General features: G+C 30.1%; 1 protein-coding gene across 3 annotated transcripts in view; it reads left to right on the top strand.

Annotated features, from left to right (window-relative positions):
* acj6 (abnormal chemosensory protein 6) overlaps window positions 1–25424 on the top strand; it is a 93825-nt gene that overhangs the window by 27990 nt on the left and 40411 nt on the right. For 2 of the 3 annotated variants that reach the window (XM_014415076.3, XM_014415075.3), the window contains exon 2: window positions 16910–16966. The exons of the other annotated variant lie outside the window; for it this stretch is intronic. In XM_014415076.3, coding sequence (XP_014270562.1) covers window positions 16910–16966 — 57 coding nt within the window. The remainder of the gene's footprint in view (window positions 1–16909; window positions 16967–25424) is intronic. 3 annotated transcript variants of the gene reach the window in all.

Raw genomic sequence — 25424 nt, 5'->3', positions numbered from 1 at the left:
TGCCGACGTTTCGACCTGAATTTCAAGGTCTTCATCACGGGTTATGGCGTAGAAGGTAGGCCTGTAACTGATGAAATAGTTACAGGCCTACCTTCTACGCCATAACCCCTGATGAAGACCTTGAAATTCAGGTCGAAATGTCGGCATAAAATAAATAAATATGGTTTTGTTTATTTATGTTGTTCTTTGCTGACCGCACCCCCCAACAAACTTCTCTAATCAATAACCTAAAATAGTTTGAAAATACCATATGAAACTCCTACAGAAATGTTTAAATATTCGCACCATATTCACACCGTTTAAATGGTTTTAAAACTATAGAAATTAATATTTTTTTCCTATATCTAAGCTGAAGCGATTTAGGTCCTTTATTGAACCTTTAAACGTGTCTTTTATCTTAAAATATTAAATCATTTTTTCATCAAAATTCCAACAAGTATATTCGAAAATTCTAAGGTATACTTTAAATTTTTTATTATCTCTTTCACTAAAACAATTTTCCCAGTGAGAAATATTGAACTGAAAGTCCGCCTAGAGATAATATCTCGCAACAGGTCATGGGGCTCCGAAGAAAGGCTCGATCAGATACTTAAAGCTGATACCGGCATCAGTAAACAAAGCGCCCTCTCGAGTTAATCGTACAAAAAGCACATTATCGACCAATCAAGCAATTAGGAAGGTAAAGTGAGTAAGTTAATTGAATTTAAATAAGATGCTGGGATAAGACACCGGAGGAGCTGAATAAGAAAAATCTAATTGTCACTGTCCTCGGGGGAAGGATTCATGAATAATGTTGAACGGGAATTAGAAAGTCTCCAATCCGCTCCTTAAGTAATGAGGCAGTCTAAATCCTTAATTTGATTTTTAACGTCCGACTCACCCTCAAGACTGAATATTGATCAGTCCTACCCACTCACTCTACTCGCTTATAACTCAATCTGTTGGATACATATTTTTTTAATTTTATATTTTACAATTTCTGAGAATTTCTGTTCTCGGTTACTTCATGTGTTTACAAAAAATTTCCTTGATTAAACGAATAGAATATTTCATTGGATAAAAATTGTAAAAAGAGAATTTAGTGTAAAAGTACTGAAGATATATCTTATGAGAAAGTTGTATAAAACACGGGATCAAGTGAAAATTAAGTGACCAACCTCCCAAATATGAGATAAGGAAATAAAAATGTTTTTTAATTCATTTAAAACAGTTATAAATAAAGTTACTTTTTTAAAAAGAACTCTTTATTTTAACTTTCACTCATTGATATATGAAAAATACAGTAAGAGGAAGTATTATGGTCAAGTAAAATTACGAATTTTCGAAAGAAATATACGTTTTAAGGTCCTCAAGTTCAAATAACTGTTTCGCAAAATGGTTTGTGTACGTATCCGTACGTGAACAACTTAGCTCGCATCGAAAAGTCGTACGAAATTGAAATTACATATGTAGAGTATGCATTGCAAGGGTTACAAGTACTGTTAAAGCTACCTCAAATCGACTATGTCTTTTTGTTGGAAGGCTTTAAAAATGAACAAACAACAAACTGGCTCAGATTAAACATTTATTTGGTTCAATTTAAACATGGTCAAAAACAAAACTAAAAAACTAACATAAACTAAAAACTAACATAAACAAAATATACAAGTAAAAATAAAAGGCCTTTCAGATAAAAATAAAATAGTCAGATAAATTATGAAAATTAAAATAAAATAAACTAATTTACAAATAAACAAATAATATGTAAAATAAATACTGGTCGACGGTTAATCCACTAGGTCAAAAGGTTAATCCACTCCGATAGGTCAGAGGAAGATATTTTGCTTGTCGAGATGTGCTGGTAGAAGCTTCATTGCTAAATACTCCGCTGCAACTCTCAAACTGGTCCAAAGTTGGTGCAATGGCTTACAAAAGCTCGAATGGCTACACTGGCACTCATTGAAGGCAGACAGGGTCTAGTTGTTTTTATTAATTATACGAGCCGATTGATTAGCAACAACTCATATTGCACTCAAGGGCCAGAAACGCAGAAAAGGTCTGGTTCCGAACTGTAATGACTCACTAACTCATTAAAAATGTCCAAACTATTATCAACCAAACGCAGACAGGGCTGCTGAGGACGCTATCAGGGCCACTAATTAGTCGCAACTGCTCTAAAAAAAAACTAAGATGGTTGTTCCGTAGGTAGGTGACACATCTTAGCAACAATGATCACCCCTAGCAACTGTCTCTATTACTCATTATTACAAATATAATTACACATTTTTCTTTTCAAATAACTAAATCTAAATAAAACAATACAAATAAAAATAAATGTAACTAAATTAAATACTAATAAAACTATATAACTAAAACTATAAAACTAAATACTATTTACAATTATTTACAACGTAATTATATTATGGCGTTAACAAGTACGTTCCTGCGTTAAAACCGACCAACCAGAAGAGCCCTTGTTGAGAATGTATTGATTATATATATGATGTATACATGATTGTATATATGATGTATACATAAATGTATATATGATGTATACGTGATTGTATACATGTGTCCACGTTTTTAGGATTTTCTGAAATACGTCAGAGCCGATTTTGATTAAACTCAGTAAATCGATGTACAACTAATTGGTCTATAATATCATATTGTTCTTATCCTCATTGAAAAATTTCTACAGGGCTGGAATAAAGAATTAAAAAAAAAAATCTTTTAAGGCACCTTTAATTTTGTTTATTTGATATAATTATAAATAAATAAATAATGAACAATTGGTAAATAAAAATATTATGAATTTTATAAATAATTGAAGGAGAAAACAAGAAAAAGAAACAGAAGTTTGAATAGCAAAAAGTTGAGAGCCATATTTTTTGTACAGCATTGATGTATATGTTATGATTGTCTTTTGTCAAGTTGTCGTATCTTTGGCAAAAACAATTGCTGATATTCGTTATTTTTTCCTCGAAAAGTCCTTAAATATTTTTATCATAAATGAAAATTGTATGGTTTGCTCAATTTATCATTTTTTAAAATGTATTTATTGCAATCAGAAACTTGCAATTTACAGCTGTATTTACCTAAAGACACATTAAGTAAATTTGATGCAAGATCAAAATGGAGTAATGCAGGCGAGTAGCGAAACTACCCATTGGTAGCACTCTAACCATCTATTTGTATACTAGAAAGTCTCCCGGCCATCTTCTTTTCAGTCGCTTCGGAGGATTGTAAGGAATAGAAGAGGAAGCAAGACTAGAGGGTTTTCATGGATATGGTGTTTATAATGGAAGGATTGATATCTGATTCTGGCTTGATCGGTTACATATGGAGCAATAAGGTCTTTATGTATGATTTTATTCGTGACAAAGTAAGGAGCATTGTGGATTTTACAAATTACCATATTTACTTTTTTTTATGTTTTACTAGGATATTCCTAAATATAATATAGGATTTGAGTAAAGTTATGGTTTAACATTTTGTTTTAACAGCCTGAGGTACTGTCTAAATTGAGTACCTGATCCTAAAATGGGTAGGAAGAAAAGCCTGGTGGTTGAGCCATTCTTTCTCAACTAAACTTGAGAACTTAAATGTTTATTCCACCCTTAAATCATTATTAAATTAAAACTTGATTTTATTTTTTATTCGTATGAATTAAGTAATTTAATTCAAGTAATGTATGTAATATAATCAATCAGTGAGTTTTTCTAATTGAGGGTGATAAGGACATTGATCCTAATCAAGCAATAAAAATAAGTGGGGAGCCGACGGTGCATGTAAACTGATGCTCGGCTCACTAAAAGAGCCACGTGCTACTGCTCCATCGCTACAAGCGCCCCCTCCCCCGAAGCCATGTCTTATGACGGAACATAGTCGTTCACTTGTGGACCACAATGGCTGGGGAGGACCCCTTGTACCTACCCCGAAATGAGATAGCTGAGGGGACCACTTACCTCTGGGGGAGGCTGACATCTTTAGTACCCGATCCCCTAATTCCCGCCAACTTTCCTCCCCTATATCTGATATTAGCCTTAATCCCTCTCTCCCATTAATTATTAATAAATTCTATAAAGCACTCTTCCGAGGAGCGTCTTATGGTGGGCGATTTTAGCTCTAGCCTTATTTGTGTAATGGCTTCTTTCTCTTTAAGATACTTAAATTAAAAACCAAATAAATTAAGCAGTAAATAGTTTTTTTTTACTTTATTTTAACTTGTTTAGAATTTCAATATAAATTTCGAGCATGATATGAAATAATCAGAGAAGTAAGCTGCTAATTTAATACAGGACAATTTCAGCACTGATATAATGTTTAAATACAATCTACTGCAACCAAAAACTTCATAGAGAATTTCGGATAAAAGAAGTATTCATTTATAGAGCTTTAGCAACAAAGTTCTCATCCATCCTTCATTCCCATTATGGTATTCAATAGTACCTAAATATATTTGCTTGAATTGTATTATCAGGTACAATGACAAATGAGCTAAACAGAACTTCACAGTTATTGCTTCATTTTTACTTACCTATATTTGTAACATGCGATCGATTTAAAAATTTAATTTTCGGCGGACATGAATGTTTTGATGTCAGTGAACACCTTATCTCTAAAACAAAAAGTCATAAGAAACTGATATTAAATATTTGAGACAAATTTCTTGGAATGTGACAGAAACTTTTTTATTGAAATCGACTGACCGGCAATTCCACATTATGGAAACGATTTTACACATTTTTTTTTTTTTTCAATTTTCTCCTAAACGGCCCAAAAGATTTTAATTAAACTCAATGAATTAATGAGCAATTAAATGCTTTTTAATACTAAGTAGGCTTTTTCCTTATTGAACTAGTTTAACAGGGATTTAACGCCAAATTTCCAAGAAAAATTCCCTTAAAATAGGTTTGATTTGGTTTATTTAAAAAAAAAAAAAAATAACCAGCTCCTATTGTTAGCAATGTAAATATAAAATATTACAAAATTTTATGATAAACAAATGGGCAAAAATACATACATTCGATTCCATTGGAAAAAGCTTTTACCACTAGATATTTCCTAATTGCATGAAGGTTTCGTTATCTTTTGCTAAACTGTTCTATTTTTAAAAATGCATAATAAATATGTGTTATGACCACGTCGAAAAACCCTAAAATACGAATTTTTATATTATCAAGCAATATATGACCTCTTTATTTATTAAGGAATATTAAACCATACTAAAAAAAAAAAAAAAAAAGAAGAAATTGTGTGAAAACATTAACTTGTATTCCTTTTTCGAAACATTTAACGTCAATATTAATTAGATTATTTTATCATGTATAATTTTATTTGAAGTTTCCTAGTTCAATATATATGTTTTGGAAGGTTTGTGGCCTCATAATTTTTTCCCTCTATCAACCATATTCTTCCCTACATCCTATCAAAAGTGGATAAGCTTCTCCACGCAAGAGATTGAAAATCAATGCGTACAAAGCTGTTACTCTATAGCTACGAAGGCGCTCTAACATCATCCTTCAGAGCGCAGTGACAGTAGTGGAACAAGTGGCCTAGAGAAGCACTCACTGATTGGGCCGCCGCGTGGCATTAATTCGATGAGCACTCCCTTCCCACGGTATGACAACCCAGCCACCCCAGCTATCCTGTTACCATCATGTGTTGCTCTAATTGTCCTCCTAGGGTCACCACAATCCATAGCCAACCCATTAAGGAAATAACTTGTGCTTTGTCGATATTTGTCGCCTTCACTCAGCCTAATCTCATAACACACTTCCCAATCGACGGCAATATTCCATATGTGATACACACAGAGAAAAGAAATCCAGACAAATCCAACATATATTGATATTTCTAAATTTAATAAGATATTTTTTTTATTTTACAGATTTTTATAAAATAAAACTCCCACGACAGTGGAATCACTGCATAGAAATAAGAGAATTATTATCACAGAAATATTCTTTGAATTTTTTAGTGCACAGTCAAAAAATATACATACAGTGAAATATATATAATGAAAATTTAGCCTTTTTAAGAGCTAACTAATCCATTCACAAACATAAAACTGGAATATTTAAAAAAATAAATGTTATTTTATCAAAATTCTACTAAAGCTTTATGATTAGAGAAATCGAGACTCTTCACATTTCTGGTCCGTCTACAGTTGGTAGAAGATTTGGTGGCGATAAAACATTTGTATCTCCATCCAATTTTAGTAAATGCAAGTGTTTATCTCGTAATAGATTGTACAATATAGTTGGTATATGCAAATAATGCAGGGGTCTAACTTTATAGTGTTCAAAGGTTTTTAATATATTAATGACAAATGGATGATTAGCTTGAACATTGAAAAATGTAACTCAAAAGTTTTTACTCTTCGACGCACACCAGAACCACCGGATCTAATCCATAAAGGTAAAAATCTGAAATGGAATCCTGCCAGTGAAACAGTAAGATACCTGGGAATTCACCTAAATCGCCGCCTTACCTGGAATCACCATTTCAACATCAAACTAACTCAAACCTACGCAAGGTTAGCAATGCTATATCTTATCCTAAACAGAAATTCCGAACTAAAACCAGAAACAACTTATATTTAAAACAATTCTCAGGCCACTGCTGATGTACGGCTGTGAAGTCTGCATCCTTTACGAAAAGGAAAAAACTATAATCTTTTCAAAATAAAGTCCTAAGAATCGCAGTTAATGCTCCTTGGTTCATAAGAAATAGCCAATTGCATCGCGAATTACATATGGAGTCAATAGAGGATTACATCAAAAAACGGTTCATGAAGTTCCACTCCCAGTTGTCGATGGTTAAAGGAGCAGTGACCTACAACCTGGGAAACCCAACCTCAACCCAAAGACTGAAGCCCAAACTGCTGCAGGACATTCTCTTATAAATTTTAATAAATATAAAATTAATTCATAGCCACACTACCTCTATTTTACTTATTACTATTACTTATTTTATTTTTCTCTTTTCTTCTCTCGTCCTTTTTTTCAAATTAACTTGTTTCTATTTACTATTAGAGGGCTATTATTTGTTTTATTTAAGTGTACCAATATCATTATTTTTTGTTATTAATTTTACTTTCCCCTTTTATTAAGAAGCATTATTCTTATGTATTTATTTTATTTTTATTTTTTATTTTAATTTGAAGATTGTATATAGTTAGGGGTATCTTTTGTACGAGACTAAAACCCCCATGATCAACTGTTAAAAAATATATATATAATATAACGGTTATATCAACCATGTAAGGCCCACCAGGCCGATCTGGTATAAAATTAAAAATTAAAAAAATATATATTAATGACAAAATTTCAAGCAGAAATTGAATTAAAATAACAGAAAAACAAACAAAAAGAAGAAATTAAAGGGCCTTTGAAGATGGACGGATAGTCCAAAATGTCGGAAGTATTAGCACACTGATGTTAAATTAAATAATTCAATTCAATTAATAGATTTAATAAATAACAAGTCTCGTAATGCCCAAAATAAAAACAAAAAATAGTATATTTTTTTATTACTACATAATTTTATTTTAAGAGATGAGGGGGTAGTGGAATTGTTTTTCACAATCGTTTAAATTGGTGTTTAATATTATAATTTATTTATTATTTGGATATAATGGGAATATAGCCACTTAATTATAATAACATAAATCTGTGTATTACAGATATTTTGTATGCCTCGTGCATTTGTTTATCCCATTTCAGGAAATGTAGATAAATCCACTTCAGAAATCTATACTTCTTCAGTGCAGCGTGACCAATCTGTTCCGATAATCAGAAGAAGTGCACTGAAGAGTATAACAGCTGGGCTGCGGGCACCTGCACTCCGCTTCCCGTATGTCATCGTCTTCCACAACCCCCTCGAAGGGTCGGCCCTAGGAGGGTATGCAAATGTTGTTGTGAGGGTTGTCGAGTGCCTCCTTTTATAGCGGGGGAGGGGCGTGATGTCTTGGGAAAGTTGGCTACATCGGAGTTAAACCAATGCGGGAGGGCTCGGTCTATGTAAAGTGTTGAATGTTTGTCTATTTTCTGAATAAATAAAGAATTAATTTGGCTAAGTTATTTATAATATATTTAGGCATATATAAATTGTAGAAAAAATAAATAAAATATTATAAGAGATATAATCAATTATTATTAAATAAAAAACATAAAGTAAATATATAAATATAATTTAAATAAAATGAATATTTGACAAAAAATTAAAATGAAGTTAATATAAATCAAAATCAAGAATAATTGAAATTGACAGGTATTAGGGCTAAAAATAATGTGTTAAATAATGGGCTTAATCACTTATCTAATAAAAATTATCAGATTTATGATGTATTACTCACTATTTATTATTTTTTACAGCATAATAAATTAAGAAATACTTATAAATTAGGCAAGAAAATCATTTTTATGAATTAATGTTAAAAATTCTAAGTATCAAAATGGCCACTGTTTGTAAGATATATTAAAATTTATGGTAATTGGTCGTGTTGCAGGACATGACACCTTAATTGGCCAATTGTTTAATCTTCTAAATTAGAGTGTTTAATTAACATCTTCATTAGACCTTTTAAAGAAAATATATCATAAATGGTCTTTTTATTTCCGAATTAAGCTCGACTTAGTAATAAATAATTACTCTCGATTTCTTATAAATAATTGTTACAGCGTAGAAGTATTTACAAAAGACTCTATTTTAAACTTTTGTTAATTTATTTTTTATTGATAATATAAATCAAAACATTTTTTTTATTTCCAATAGTTATTTATTCTATTTCACAAGTTCATTTTTAATCAGTCTTATAGAACCCTTAGTAATGTATTGATTTAGTAAGGTTTTCAGCGATCAACCGCTTCATTGAAAAAATAATCAAATCGTTAAATAGCTAGAAAAACAAATAAAGATAAAATAAATAAAATCTCTATTGGGCCAATATTAGTGAAGGCAATATTGTATTAATGGTAAGGAAAGGTGTGTGAGAAGATATATTAGATATTTACTAAGTGTACATGGAATTTTCAAGACATTTAACAAATTATAAATATCCCAAAAAAGATAAATAACTTAAACAACACAAAAATATATGGTACTATAGGTTTAGGGATGATTTCATGTATCCTATTTGTATCGCTCAAAGTAATCTAAATACCGCAATTATAAACAATTTTTTTTTAAAATTAAAATTACTCAATAATTTTGATGATACAGTAGAATCAAGCTTATTCGTCTGGTTTGGGACCGAGGTATCATCGGTTAATCCTGAGATTATAAAAGAAAAAAATATTAATTTAACACATATATTAGAAAAAAATTAAAATGCGATAAATAATTCAAAATACATTTGTTATATTCGTTGTTATATGTAAACATATTTTTTATATATAATTTTTGTTTCATGGCTTAATTGATGCTTACAAACAGTTATTCAATTTTAAATCTCATAGTCAGTGATTTTATTTTGTTTTATCAATACTTTACTTATTTTATTATTACCGTAGGTTTATCCAGAGATCCCGTTAATCGTGGTTTAATTTAACTATAATTTAATAATAATTATTTAGATAAAGTGTTCATGATACTATCAGTATAGTTTGTCCTATATTTTTTATTTATAAAAACAGCTGACCATAACAAGGTTCTTGCTTTCTTTTCATGCATAAGTTTCAATAATCGAGCAAGCTTTCACATTATTGCCAACCTTGAGTCCATCTACATGAAGCTTCATCTTTTCATTAATTTTTTTTAATTATTAAATATTCATAAATTTGGCTACACTGTCATAATAGAAATATATAAATTGAAATGACCATTTAATTTTTATTTAATTGTTCACTAAACTGACTGTATATATTTTTTTAGTGAACTCTCACCGGATCCCTAGCACTCAGTATCTCTCCTTCGTTCGAGGTTTGGCCTGAGGATTATATTACAATATAATATTACTTGTGATTATATTACAATAACACAATGACTTATTCTCGTTTTAGGAAGCAGTTATTTATTCTGAAATAAAAAATCACAGGGAATTATATACATCTATACCGGATGACATACTCCCTATAGTCGGGTTTATAAATTGCTAAGTTTTATATTTGAAATCCAAACACCTTATAAATAGTTTGCTCTTGAAGCATCCCCTAATCCAAATTGTACCGCTACCCAAACACATTGAAGGGTAAAGGTTTGTCATTGGGTTTATCCTCTGACAATAAGTGCTACAATAACAGACAGAGGAGGAGACAATATCCCAGATTAGGACAGAGAGAGGCTAAGTGCGGGACAATGAGGCATTAGCAAACAATTAGTGAAGAGCTCAACCCTTCCGATCCGATTATCCGCTCGATATGCAGGCCATCCCCCGGTCGGTATTGATGCTACGGCAGCTTATGTTTGGCTGTGGGGGAGAGGGAGGGGTCTGGCTTCACTTGTGCAACAGACCATCATTTCAAAAGAAAAATATACAATATTGGAAGAAACACCTCTAAAAATCTTCTAATTACGGATTTAAAAAATAAAACAAATTTTTCTGCATACAAAGTTTCCTTCTCATCTATGAATCATTCATTAATTCTTAGTGAAAGTTCTTATGCGCCAAAATTTAAACTACTTAGTGTAAGGTAAATTTTTTTCATGTATAGTTTGAAGAAATGTCGCTTATTTAGATAATTTTAGAGGAAACCTTGCAATGGTTAAAATGACAAATCTAAACAGATGACTAAACTTCAGATTTTCTCAAGTAACTACTTTTATCTTTTTATAAATATTCTCTGAATTAATTTTGAAAGAATTTTTATTTTCCATTAATTAAGTGCGAATTCTGTCTTTACTGATGAAGATTAAACTATGTTTCTCAATAACAAATCAAGGAAAGTAGTTATGACTGAGTTACTTATACAAATTCAGTTTCTAAAATTTAATATTTATATTTATTTAAATTTAAGTATTTTATTATATTATTTTAATTAAAATTTTATTTATTTTGATTTATTGTTATTTTTGAAAAACCATTATTCATTTTAATCCTTTATTTTTCAACGTTTCTTCTTCTCAAATATTCACGAAGACCAATAAATCCTCATAAAGGTTTTCACCAAGCATCATTCTTATCTTTAGTTGGTTTGGATGTCCCTTATCCATTTGTTTAGGCCTCACAGATTTACATTTAATTTAATTTACTGATTTTGGAAAAAATAGTTTTTATTTTGAGATAATTTTACAACATGTGAAACGTACTCATAACAATCACCACACATAAGTTGCCAATACCATCATATTTTATGTTGATCTGAAGATTTTCCCTAAAATAATGCGGACTGATCTTTTTTTTTTTAGGTTTTTCCTACAATACCTGTTCACTAAATTAGGCATCTTGGGCGCTTAACGTGTTTTTCAAGGACTAAACTAAAACGGTTACAAAGATTTTGATGACCCTTGCTTTAACTTCAAATATTCAATTTAATATTTAGTTTCAAATATTTAACTTCAAATATTTATTACTTCAATTCAGATTATAAATTAAAACGTAATTAAATTCTCTAAAAACCTAAAATAAAAAAACAACATTAAAATCGGATAAGCATTAGCAAGGATACACCATATTTTACTTATAATAATGTTTAATTTAAAAATCTTCTACTCAAATTCTCAGGAAAACTCGGGAAATTGTTTTCATTTTTTTTTAATAATTTGACAACACGTTTCCTTACGTTCCACTAGCTCTTGTAAAAGGAAATTAAATTGCCTACAAAGCTAAACTGAAACCAATAAAATAATCTACTAATATTACCTTGCGAAGATATCTCAAAAATTCTTTGTATTATATTCTGTAACCAAAGTAATAAATTTTGCAGACTTTGTTTTTAAATATCTCCACCAAAGGTTGGTAGAATACCGTAAAAATTCATTAGTTATATAAAAAAAAAAATATGATTTACGTTTAATTTGTACACAATTTAAGGATGTATATGCTAGATGGAATGGTCACTTGAGAGAACTCTAAACTTTTATTATAAAGTTTTACTTTTTATATTGGTGCCAACATTTGAATTGTAGGCCATCTTTGGAACTAAGTAAAAATCAAGAGAACCATGTCTGTGGTTTCAAGAAATTACAAGTAGTGTCTATATTGAAAAGTTTCTAGTTTTTTAGCTTTTTAGCTTTTGAATCTAAAAAAAAAAAATCTCAGAAAAGCCCATAACTATCTATTTTTATACAACAAACACATATTCTTCCTCGTTTCTGAAAACTTCAATTTTCAGATTCATTTTTCATAATGAAAAGAAATATGGAAAAGAAATTTTTCAGAAATATGGATTATGAAATCCATATTTTATACATTGTTGTTACTTTGAGAGGTTTATGGTTACTCCTAATTTGACAAAATATAGCTCCGTCATAAAATAAATTGTGTTTCCGTTCAATTAAGTGAAGCAGTGCCGCTAAATTTCATCTAAAATGGGTAGTCAGTAGACATCTCCCAGAATAAATATATAAGGAATATTCACAAAATCTTATACTTGTGCGATTCGAGATTATATAATAAAATTTATATTGATTTAGAAACGCAAGTTTTGAAAATTAAAAAAAAAAAATCATCATAATAATTATAATGGAGTAATGCAATGCCTTGTCGAGTGTGGTTTTGACCCGTAGTGTGGACAGCGGAAGCGGACTGAGTGGACAGAGACTATTGAGCGTGTGCGCCCAGTGCTTGATAATTTTATAGATTTTTAGAGTGGACAGGTGTGCGTGCGGGCCATTTCATTAGCCCTTCTCTAATTAGGGCCATCTCTTCTATGTCCTGTAGGCTGTGGGCAGTCATGTGTCCTCCTTCTGTTCAAGTGAAAAGGGTTCAAGGGGTCAATCAGATACTCTGGCAGAAGAATTGATATTATGGAAGAATCTCTGGTTTGTTTCTGCCTGAAAAATGAAAAAAAAAATCATTCATAAAGTTTTATTTAATTAATTTTTTTTAATGTATTGTCAATTCCTATTTTAGAATAACAATGGAGGTATCTATATTATTCAGACATTGGTAGTATGAAAAATGTTGAAAATATGCCAAGAACTAAAAGAAATATGTACTCCAGTGCTTCAACAATTATATTATCAAGATCTCATTAAAAGTCCTATGAAGATAAACGTCATAAACTACTTCATAGCACATTAAATTAGCTTTAATTAGAGGGCTAATGGACATTTGTAGGTCTTATCGTTTCTGAGATATAAATTTCCCTCAATAAAATCACTTACTACTGATTCTTCGGTAAATTTTGTATGAACTGTAGCTTTTAAAAACATTGTATCTCGGGAACTATTAAAAAGTAAACAGCTGTTTTAGGGCCCAAATTTTAGTAAATTTATTCTACTTTAAATGATTTTGATTGATCTACTTTAAATTTACTTTACTTTCCATTAGATTTTCTAGTATAGTAGTACTGTAGGTAGTTTTAACGATATGGAGGTCGGAATGAAAAAAAAAATTTTTTCTAAAAAGAAAAGTTTTGAAGCATACCATTTTTTACTGATCTATACTACATTTGGGAGATTCGTCAATTTTTCCCAGTAATTATTAATATTTTTCATTAATGTAATAAAAGATTGGCTTGAAATAACTTTTTCATCCTCTTGGGCTCTTTTATTAATACGAGAGGTAAACCGAAACGTATAGGTGGAAGGTTTCAAACGTCTGGTCATATGAATTGTGTTTGGATGACGCTCTGACTGTAGATAAACGTGTATTAACAAGGATTGACGTTTTTACCTTCGGATTTGCTAAACCTTTCACTTATTTAATTGTAAATTAATGTGAGACTTTTCTGTTATTGTGAATACTTGTCAGATTTTAGTTACCGTTTCTTAATTTTATGTCTATCTTGATATATTATTCTTATTATAAAAAATAAATAAAAAGTCTATTTTTATCCATCAAGATTACCTTTATTACAAATTTATTGTTGTTTATAGAAATCATTAGTTTAATTTAGCACTTTATATTATATAGTATAGCAATAAATGTAGATTGTACTATCCTATAACTTACGTTACATAGTGAGTACGTGACGAAGTATATATGATTAATTAAATCAAATCTAAAGTGAGTGCTCTGTTTCCTATGGGTCGTATCTTAATACTACATAGCATGAAGCTTTCCCCATTTAAATGAAATGAAAAACAGTTTATTATTCTCGCACTAGGTCCTTTTAGGACAATTAGATAAGTAATTTTAATTTTACAATAACATACATTGGCCAAAAATCAGTGTGGCCATACTTAACTATAACTTATATTAAAATTGTATATAAATAATTTCAGATATAGAGAAGAAAATAAATTAAAAAACTAGCTCACTAAATACATACAAAACAAAACAAAAAGGTAGTTACAAATTATCTGCACTATTATAATATTGCATTAGATTGATGAATTAAAAGGTATTTAAATAGAAGGGTTTTAAACGAGGGAAGGGTTGGTACATGATGTATGTTAGAGGGAATGGAGTTCCAGTGATATGCAGCTCGGGTAAAAAATGATTTATCAAACACAGCAGTTCGTTGAGGCTGAGGATGGATGTCAGATAAACGGGATTGGACTGAGAATTTGAATTGCAGGTTTTCATGGATAAAGGAGGGGCGTTGATTACCAAATACTTGGAATAGAAAGGAAGCTAGACAAAACTGGCATCAGAAGAATAGGTAGAACCAATTTAGCTCGGCCTAATACTGGGTTATGTGCGTATCATATGTAAATTTAGATTCGAGATTACCCCAGAGCCCACCATATGCTAGACAGCCATAGTAAGTAAGTAAGAGAAAACAAAACAGGAAACTATGAGTTGAGTGGGTTTTAAGTGGATTTAATGGTTTATCCAAACACCAAAACAGGAGTTTTCAGAATCAGACTGACAGATCTTGAGCTAAGCACTTTCCAACAAAAATCTCATTAGCTTTATATAATAGGATAGATAGTTATTTGGGTAACATTACTTAGTAATTAGTGTTTCACTCTTTACCATCAATCTATTTTTATTTTTTTTTCTAATGCTATTTCTAAAAACTCAATATTACCAGTAGTATATTTTACATCAATTTCATAAATTGCTGTAGCATTGTAAGTAAAAACTCCGGAATGAAATAGTTAACTTATAGCTAGTTACTGATGAATTAAATTGACAATAAAAATTGAATTTATACTTCTTTATATAATTTTAAACAATTCTAAACATCAACCGCCAATTCCAATCAATGAGGTTTTTTCTTACAATTAGTATCGTTAATAGACTATCTTTGCCTCATAAGATTGTTATTAATGAAACTATCTTGGAGATTAAAAATATGGGAATTGTTATAGTTCGTTTACTTTCCAACTTTTGGACTTGTTTAAATTTTATTTTGTTGTGAAATAAAATCTCATTTTGAATTTACGGTCAATTGGACAAGTTACCTCATTACAAGGCCTTTAGGAATGTGGAAAATAGACGTGAAAAGGCTGGCAGAGAAATTGGGTCAGATGTAAAGCGAGGAGGCACTGTTGTCATAGCGGACCCCCGGAGCACATTGATTATTTATCAAGTTCAACGGCCTTGGACCTCGTCGGCCAGCGGATTTCATCCACAACCTCCACCGTCCTAAGGAGATCTTATTCCAACACATAATTACGAAAATAAATATATATTTAATTTTCACGAAATTCTCAAGTCAAATCAAATATTAATTATTTAAAGATTAATTTGTTCGACTCATATTTATCTCATAAAAACATTCTTTATAAATCTTCCCACCTTACGTTCCTAGTTCCACTCTTGGATCCTAAGACTCAACCTATCGATTTTAGGTTATCTCTGAATTTCTTCTGTGTGCAAATTCTCTACAATTCTTGATTTCTCTCTTGAGTATTCTGCAGTCATTTTTACCTTAAAAGTATTTTTTATACCATCTTTAGGTACTTGCTTAGATTATTAATATCCTGTATATTTTTAAACATTATTCTAGCAACGTCCTTATTTAAGCAGTATAATTTATTTCAGTGTCGATTTCCAAGATGTAATAGCTTCAAAATCGTCTGTTCCGGGAATAAGCTTACAATTTAATTTTATGTAATATCACCTATATTTTTTGTCTCACTTTGTAATTCAGATGTAAACTATACTAATTTTCTCGTATAGTATAGAATATAAAGCAAACTATTTATTTTATTTAGTACAGATGAATGGTTAATTGTAACTCCAAAGTTGCGATCGACAAACTGTTCCATTTTTCAAGTATAGAATATTGTATTGTAATATGTAAAATATGTTCCTGATGGTTCTTTTTTTTTTTTTTTTTTTTCATTAATGTCTATAATGGATTGTCACAGCATTACTGGTATCAAGCCATAAATGTATATACACAATGTTAAATGAAATACTCTTGGATCCCTGGAATACATACATTGTACTTTTGTAAAATACTAATTATGAATAAACCCTTACTCCATATTTCTTACTTTTAAAATTGTGAGTTATACAATGTTTAATAGACAGTATAAAAATCTATTGTTTTTATTTGATTTTCTATTTTAATTAAAAAAATAATTTATATATTTTGTGTGTTTATATATTTCTTGAGGTTTTCTTTGTTATATATATTATATGTATATATGCTCCAGTGTACATATCTTAAATAATTTGAATTATTCTATATTTCAAGTAATAAGAGAATAAAATTTCATACCTGGTTTATAAGATCTTATAGATTTCATAGAATGAATGAACATCATGCGGCATGTCATAAGAAATAAGACATAAAATATGATTTTCAGTATTTTACTCAAAGATTTACCTCAAATTAATATGTTCATTGGTGTTTAACGTGTAACCGGTCTCCGAAAAACTTTTGTAAATGAATTCTAGAGCGGTATTTTTCTTTGATTCCAGAGCCGACTTTTGGAGGATGCGAGCATCGTCTGCAACTCTTGGTCTCCTAGGCACAACGTATGTCACCAAATTATATTTTATAGAGCTGCCAACCCTAATGCATGGCATTGTAGTATTAGTGTAGATTGCCCTCTGTATTTCATCCCCTATATTTGAATGTATGTACCAATATATTTAGGTTAAATAAATTTCCTCCGAGCCAGCTACCGGCAAACCACCATTTTCAGGGGTAGGAAGGCATGCGCGCAGTGAATCAGTGCATTGGCTGGCCACTCCCCCACCAAGACGCCTTCTCGTAAAAGCCTTATCTTGAAATATTCCTTAACCTCTTTACTCCAGATTTTCCTCTTTTATACATATACATCTTTTATGTTTCCTAATCGCCCTATCTCTTTGGTTCAAGAATATTTTTGTTTAAAAATATACAAAATAAAAGTTAATTTATAATAATATTACCATAGCATGGGTCTATATATATTTTTTCTTAAAGTTGCTAAAAATTAGTTTAAATTCATATGAAAGAATCCAAGTAATAATTTATTGACTACTATAAATTTAGAACTGTCTAAATAAATCGGCAATAATTAAAAACCCCTTGGGGAAAAAAAATTTGATTGCATGGAAAACTAAATTTAAAATTTGATGATTCAACGCCTAAAAAATTCAGTCTTTGTTTTTAAATTAGTGAGTTTATAAGATAATTATTATTAATAATTTTAAAGTCTAAACTGTTGAGAGTTCATTAATATTTTCCTCGTTCAAGCATGGACCTTTTATTTCTCCTTGTAGATATTTTCCAAAACCATTTTTAGTGGATATACAACCTTTTTTTCAAATATTTGACATCATAGGAATATATTGCTTTCGTTATTTATTTTTACCCAACATTTTTTTTTTTTACCCGTGTTCATAATTCTAAAGTTTGCTAGAAAGTTTGCATTTTTTTTTTTAATGCTGTTTGGTTTGAAATTAAAAAGAATATATATTTTTTTATATATAATAAACATAAATGTTAAAATGATCTGCAAAGGTAAATTCCCACCTGCCATTTAGGAGGAAACTATATATGTTTAGTTTTTATCTAAGTTCCTGTTTGAGATTTGGAACATTTTGGGAACAGAATATAGTAGTTTTAGTATTTTTTTTTCTTTTCAGGAATCTTTTTTTTTTGGTATTTTAACATGCATGTCCCAAGGAATCCTTCAGTAGAAGGTAAATTCATGGTAATGTACTGTGTCCGTTTTGAGATCTTGATTGTCGCAGGTAAATGAATGTTTTCGAAAATTGGACGCTATCTCTTTTTAATTAGTAATTAGCGATTTAATAGCATTTCCCAATGTGATTACGATTTTCTTAACTTCAGTCATTTGGTATATATAATGGAAACAGTGTGGGCTCGTATATGTTTAATGAAAAGCACTATCAAATTTTGTCAATAGTGTTAAAAATAAGACAGCAGAATAATGTTAGCTCCAGTTTTTTTAGTCAGTAATTTTGTATTATTGTTGATTCATTGAACTGATGCAATGTACGGTAACCTAATTGAATGTATGATATTATCTTTTAGTGAGTCAGTAACAGAAGAGAGACCTAAAGGTTGTGATACGGGTTGTATATCGCGATCTTAATTCTAAACCCAACTATAAATTTAAAACATAGAATTATCAGCATTCGTTGTCTGTTGGTCATTTTAAGACCCACAGAGCTCAAGAAATAACTTGACAAGCGACTTTTTCTGGTTCTGGTGATAGTTTTACTATCAACAAACTTCGAGGTTCACACAAAAGTTAACTTTAGATTACGAATGTAGTTAGGATTTTTTGGGATTAAGGTAGCGATATTTGAAACATTTATATTGGACGTTTATATCGTTGGGAATTCAATGGTTCTTGGTACACTGATAAAATATAAAGATGAAAATTTTATTCAATGTTTTATTTTTCGTTTGGGGTAAAATTTAAAAGTAATTTATAACATATGTCTCTTTTAGTTTACTTGAAGATCAATTCTAGCTGAATAATAATTGAGTATTATCTGTGTTTTCTTCAATAAAACCTTTTCTTTAGAATGGTATTAAAGTTGTTAACATATCTGTAGACACAAAGGGTAGAAAAATCTATCCCAGAAGTCCTGTAATTATAACAACAATAGTTTTTCTCTTTGACTTTTATATTATGTGTTTTAATATAATTTCGAAACTATATTTTGTTCACAATATTATTGCTAAAATACCTTAGAATGATTTCTTCATGGTGTAGAAAACTGTTCAAATGTGATAGCAGTCACGAAACGCCTTTTTATTTACCAACTTATTCCCAATGACTGCATTTATAGCATATGACGAATGTTAGAAAAAAATTTTAAAGATTCACAGGAAGAGTACATAATTTAAAGCAACATTTGAATTTAGAAATTGAATTTGTTTCCAACTATTGATTTTAATTACTGTTTGAAAAAATTGTATATTTTTTTATTTTATATTATATATTTTTTCGAAGTTACCTTGTCATATAAATATTACAACATCTAATATTTTCTAATAGTTCGGTTTTATTTGTTGTTCTTAAGTTTTCTAACTTTTTTTATTTAATTTTCAATTATAGTTTTCATACAATTGATACCATTACTTGGATTTGTTTCCTTCATAAAATGCTATTTTTAAAACTTCATTATGCAACTTTCATGCATGTTTCATATCTGCATCAAAACTATTGAAATCTCCTTAACAAAAATATTGGGTCAAAATTGCATTTTTAACTTAAATTAAATAAAATTCTTTTAGAATTTTTATTTTAATAAAATCATTATAATGTAATGTCATGGACGTTTTTGGAAACACATATTTATCTGTATTTTTTTAAGGAATTGACTATAAAACAATGGGGCATTTAAAAGGTATCTAACTATGAAATATATTCCTACTAACATCATTCCGATTTAAGTAGTTTCTTTTTAAGAAAATGCATACTTTTTTTTAACGTTCCATATTTTTTAGCATTTTTTAAAGCTTAAGTTTTTAAATCCAATCACAGATATCGTTGAACTAATATTAATAGCTGTTTTATGATCTGCTTTGGTCATTCCTAAAATACGAATTATTTAAGGATTAAAGGATAATATTAATTTATTATGATATTTCTACTATATTATAATTTGTTGATAAATGATATTTTTTAAAATATTCAACGCAATTTAAAAATATTGATGATATTTTGGAAGTGATATCAATAACAATTACTCCTATATGTTTTTTCTCATTAAAATAAGACATATCTGTTGTTTTCTTTCATTTGTGATCCTGATTTTGTTTAAGACTGTTACTAGTTTTTAAAAAAGGATTTTTTCGTCAGATATTGATTAGAGTACTTCAGACGCCAAAAAAAAAGAATAACAAAATTGCCAATCGGTTATTAAAACATGTTTAATAATGTGGACAACATTAATTACAAAACAGTACTTTTTAGTTTGAGTTACGCCCAGTTGAAACTAAATGTATAATTGAGAAAAGAAAAATAACCATTAGTTTCTGTTTCTTCAAATCCAAACCAATTTATCTAATCTTATCATATTTTATATTTAATTCGTAGCTTAGCTGCTTATAAGTAAAGCGAATGGAAGAAGAAGAGAAAATAAATTGATAAAATTTATTTTATTTTGTTGATAAAGAATGTTTTTGTTCCTTAAACCTTTTAATAGCAGCTCAAATGCAGTCAGGAAGACGGAACTCAACAATAGGCTCATGGAAAATGCGGTAAAAAAGTGAGACAGAGTGAAAACACAGACGTTGTGTTAAATATGTACAAGCCCATTAATAATTCATCATCAATAAATTGAGGCATTAAAAAGAAAGGGGACTACCATGCAACATATCAACTTTATAAATAATTTAGCATCACATTAATAATGTAATGGAATAATAAAATCCTTATAGGGAGCTTTTGTAGGAGGGTCATCAATTCTCTTTCATCTTTCATGCCAGCTCCTTCTTCACTTAAAAAATCTTCCTCCTTCCTCGATTAATCATTGCAGGGATGTCTTCTTCCGGCTTCATTCAACCAAAGCATTCAACCTAGCATCAGGTGAGATGGCTATAAAATGTTTATTTCGTCTCTATCATCGTTAGTACTAATTATCAATTGAGTCAGTAAATAATAATTTATATCTAATTATCTAATCAATTTATAACTAACTCCATTGATTATTAAGAACAACGAATGAAATGAAAAAACAATGTTTTATGCGAATGAGGCATTAAAAATGAAAAGTTTTGTATAGAATCAACATAATAATAATTCATAATCATACCCCGAATGGTATTTTCACATTAAAAATACCCCCTCACTCCGATAGTTATCGAATTTTCAAAATTGCATTGAAAATATATTTACATTTTAGTTACTGGAGATGAGTTAATTGCTATTTAATAAATAATACATATAGGACATAAGATATCTAATAATACATGTTCTTACATAATTTTAATTTTATTTTACTTATTTAAATTTCCACTATAGTAGCTAGTAAAAATATAATGTAAATAATTTAGAGCTAGCAGAGCTATATATAACCTAAATAAAGTCGATATATTTCTAGAAAAAAATTCTTTCTTCATCTAATGAGATGAATTCTCTGTCACATTATTAGATGTTAGAACTCGCCAAGATGGCCAAAACTTTACCAAAAATTATTATTATCATCAATGCATACTTTTGAAGAAATTTTTAATAAATATGCCCAATTAATAAAGGTTATAAAATGCAGTAACAAAGTTTTTTTTGTTTAATTATTAATAATAATAAATAGAACACTTTTAGTACCGAATTGTACATTCGCTTCCACTACCATTTTCTAATTTTTTAATCTTTTTTATTTATTTTTTTTTTTATACCAGATCGGCCTGGTGGGCCTTACATGGTTGATATAACCGTTATATTATATTATATATATTATTTTAACAGTTGATTATGGGGAGTATAGTCTCGTACAAAAGACACCCCTAACTATATACAATGTTCAAATTAAAAGAAAAAAATTAAAAGAAAATAAATAGATAAGAATAATGCTTCTTAATAAAAGGGGAAAGTAAAATTAATAACAAAAAATAATGATATTGGTACACTTAAATAAAACAAACAATTGTCTTATAATAGTAAAAAGAAACAAGTTAATTTGAAAAAGGGAAGAGAGAAAAAAATAAATAAATAAACAAAATAATAATAATGATAATTTTTTAATCGTGAATGACGTTTTCGCTTTTTGTTAATGGGTAAAAAAAAAAAAAGTTGGCTGAAAATAAAAAAGTTTTTTCTTCGATTGCTAAGTGGTTTCAGACTGGATGTGAGGCCGGTAATGACGTAGGGTAGAGAGGGTCGGTTTTTTAGACTAATCCAGAGGAGGAGGGTAAGAGAGGCAGCATCCTATTGGCCCAAAAAATAAGGGCTGTAATGTAAGGGGGAGGGGGGTAATGGCGGATATGTGATTGAGAGGGTGCTCTTTAGCAACCGTCCTCATCGTGCTTACTCGGAATATTTTATTCATCAGGGAGGGTTTAAACCCCACTTCCAACAGATCCCGCCAGCTTTTAATTCGAATTTCGGAACCGCTTTTCCGGCTAAAAACCCCCGGGTAGATTATGCAAAGCCCGCCACCGCCGTTTAGAACTCCTATAATTCAGCCCTTAAGTTACCCAACGGCTAATATCCATTTATCCATTAGCCTACCTACTCGCCATCCACTCAGCCAGGGCCTTCTTTTCCGTCCCAAGTTTTAGAACCAAATCCATCAAAAGGAAAAGAAAAAAGAAACTTAATTCTTAAGACGGTGGTGAAGGAAAAGAATTTTAAATATTATATTTCCATGTTTTTATCTTTATGTATAAATATAATAGAAAAATTCTATTCTGATTGAAATAATATTTAAAGTATTTAAAGTATTTCAAGTATTAAACTTCCTAATCAGTTTAACCAACAAACAACTCTCAAATCTTTTCTAACAAGATTTTTATCTAGAGAATTCTATAGAATAAACTTTATATTTAAAACTTGCAATATAAAAAAATTGCATTCTTTTTTTTCCGAGATCCTCTATCTATATCATATCAAGTGGTACAAATTAATTATTTTTATATTTTAAATAAATCAATTGGTATCCTTATAAAGTTTCAACATTATTTTTTATTATATCAATAGTCCAACGTTTCGGTCAATACGGCCATCCTCAAGGACAATCTTAAATATAAATTCACACCTCACATCAAAATTTAAAAAAGTTTAACAGCCTATTTTGCCCAGGTCATCAAATTCAAATCGAAATCACCCTATTTTTTTAGAACTTAAACAAAATCTGTCTAATAGTGGATAGTGTATTTTTAATCTAAAATTAAAGTTTTAAAAATTAATGAAGTTCTAAAAAATAGGGTGGTTTTGACTTCAATTTGATGACCTGGGCAAAATAGCATGTAAAACATTTTTTTTTTTTAAATTTTGATGTGAGGTGTGAATTCATATTTAGGATTGTCCTTGAGGATGGCCGAGTTTGCCGAAACATTGGACTATTGATATAATAAAGAATGTTGAGACTTAATACCAATTGATTTATTTAATGGATAAATACCAGTCTCAAGAATTTGAATAAATTATATATAATTATTTTTATTTAACATCAAATTATAAAGACCTAAATGTTCCTTATGTAACCGATCTAGCCCGAACCCGATATTATTCCTTCCATAATAAACTCCATAACCACCCAAACCCACTCGTTTCTAACCTTGCTTCCTCTTCCATTCCTGGCAATCCTCCGAGGCGCCTGAAAAGAAGATGGCCTCGTGACCTTATATTGTAAACTGTTTTTAGAGTTCTACTACTGGGTAGTTTCTCTACATCCTGTACCATATCATTATGTCATTATGATCAAATTTACTGGTTGTATTTTTTTATACAGTTGTAAATATCAACAAATAAATAAAATTAAAAAAACATCAAATTAGACATATACCAAAAATAGAACCATAGAGTGGTCTTACATTTAATCAAATAGGGTAATTGTGTGAGTCTGCTGGGAGGCCCCGACAGAGAGATAACTCACCATACTTATCTTGGTAACCTATATTTGGAATACGTTCATCATTAAATAATTTTTTATGTTTATCATACAATTCGTAAAAGAGGGCTTACTTTCGTTTCTTGAAAACTATGCTGTAGATAGCAATGCTGCTTTATTTCTAGCATGTTTCTGTTAAGGCAATAATTTAATAACTAAACACAAATCGCTGGTTTGCTTGAATCTAATGAATGGATGAATGCAAATCTAATGAATCAAGAGCTATGCGATTAATGTGTATACAAGTGAGCCCAACAGCTCTTAACACCTAATATAAGTGCATTCATAGCTAAATCATGTAACTAATTATAAATATTAGAATAGTTTATATTCTAATTAAATATATTCCTCTCATTAGCTTTTTTCGGATAGTAATAGAAATGTGTGGGAATGGGCAGCACATGCTACTAACTGCTAGAACTCGGCTTCGAATCCACCTGTGGCAGATAATTCTTTTCTGCTTCACTGTAGCGATGAGTCGGACCTTCTGGAGCTATCTGGGGTCAACCCAGCCTCTTGAAGTGGATACTCTTAATTGGTTAAAAATCTGCTGGTCGAGTGAGATTCTAAGTAAATCACCTCCTTGCCCAGCCGTTGGTCTAGTAACAATACTTACAAAGCGCTCCATTCAGGGGTTGTTAGTGGTACATATTAATTTAATTTAAATACAAATATTAAAATATGCCTCTATTTGTTAAAGATTTCAAAAATTTTTTAAATTGGGGTTCGGTCTAACGTCTACTTCCAACAGCAATTTCATTATTAAGATAATAGTATTATTTAGGTCACGCCGTTTTTTAATTTCAGGCACTTTTTGAATATTGCTCGATTTAACTATCTTAAAGTCTCATCTTCCCGTTTTATGCTAATATTTTAAAAGTGATCGTCGGGGGTCTTCGAGGGCCGTGTTCGGAGGGGAAAGATTGCCTTTTTTTGTGTTATGATCTCCTCTTGCGAGATTGTGACGTGCCATACATCGACCAAACTATTCGCTATAATTGTCTGTTTGAAAAGTCAGACTACCACGCAGGGCGGAAGTGGAGGGTTTCACGCCGTTTTTTAATTTCAGGCGCTTTTTAAATATTGCTCGATTTAACTATCTTAAAGTCTCCTCTTCCCGTTTTATACTAATATTTCAAAAGTGATTTCCGTCGCTCAAGTCATTCTCCTTACAATCTTGGCTTAATGGTGGTTTCGTTGAAGTAAATTGATAGTTGATTGAATAGGAACATTTCGAACGATCAGAACATTTTTAGTGTTTCGTATCTGGGGAATGAGTGAAGCCTAATTAATGAAATGACGCACTTAAGAGAGAAGCACCGAAATCTTTAGGAGTCCTGCCCTTTCCTCCACAAGTCGGAGTAAGAGCTCGGTTTGGAGTTCCCTGGCCAGGATGTAACTAGGAATTATTGTG

Source organism: Halyomorpha halys, unplaced genomic scaffold, assembly GCF_000696795.3.
Source record: "Halyomorpha halys isolate HHAL.00 unplaced genomic scaffold, Hhal_1.1 Scaffold91.1, whole genome shotgun sequence".
Classification (NCBI taxonomy): domain Eukaryota; kingdom Metazoa; phylum Arthropoda; class Insecta; order Hemiptera; family Pentatomidae; genus Halyomorpha; species Halyomorpha halys.
This window is presented reverse-complemented; position numbering and strand designations above follow the sequence as displayed.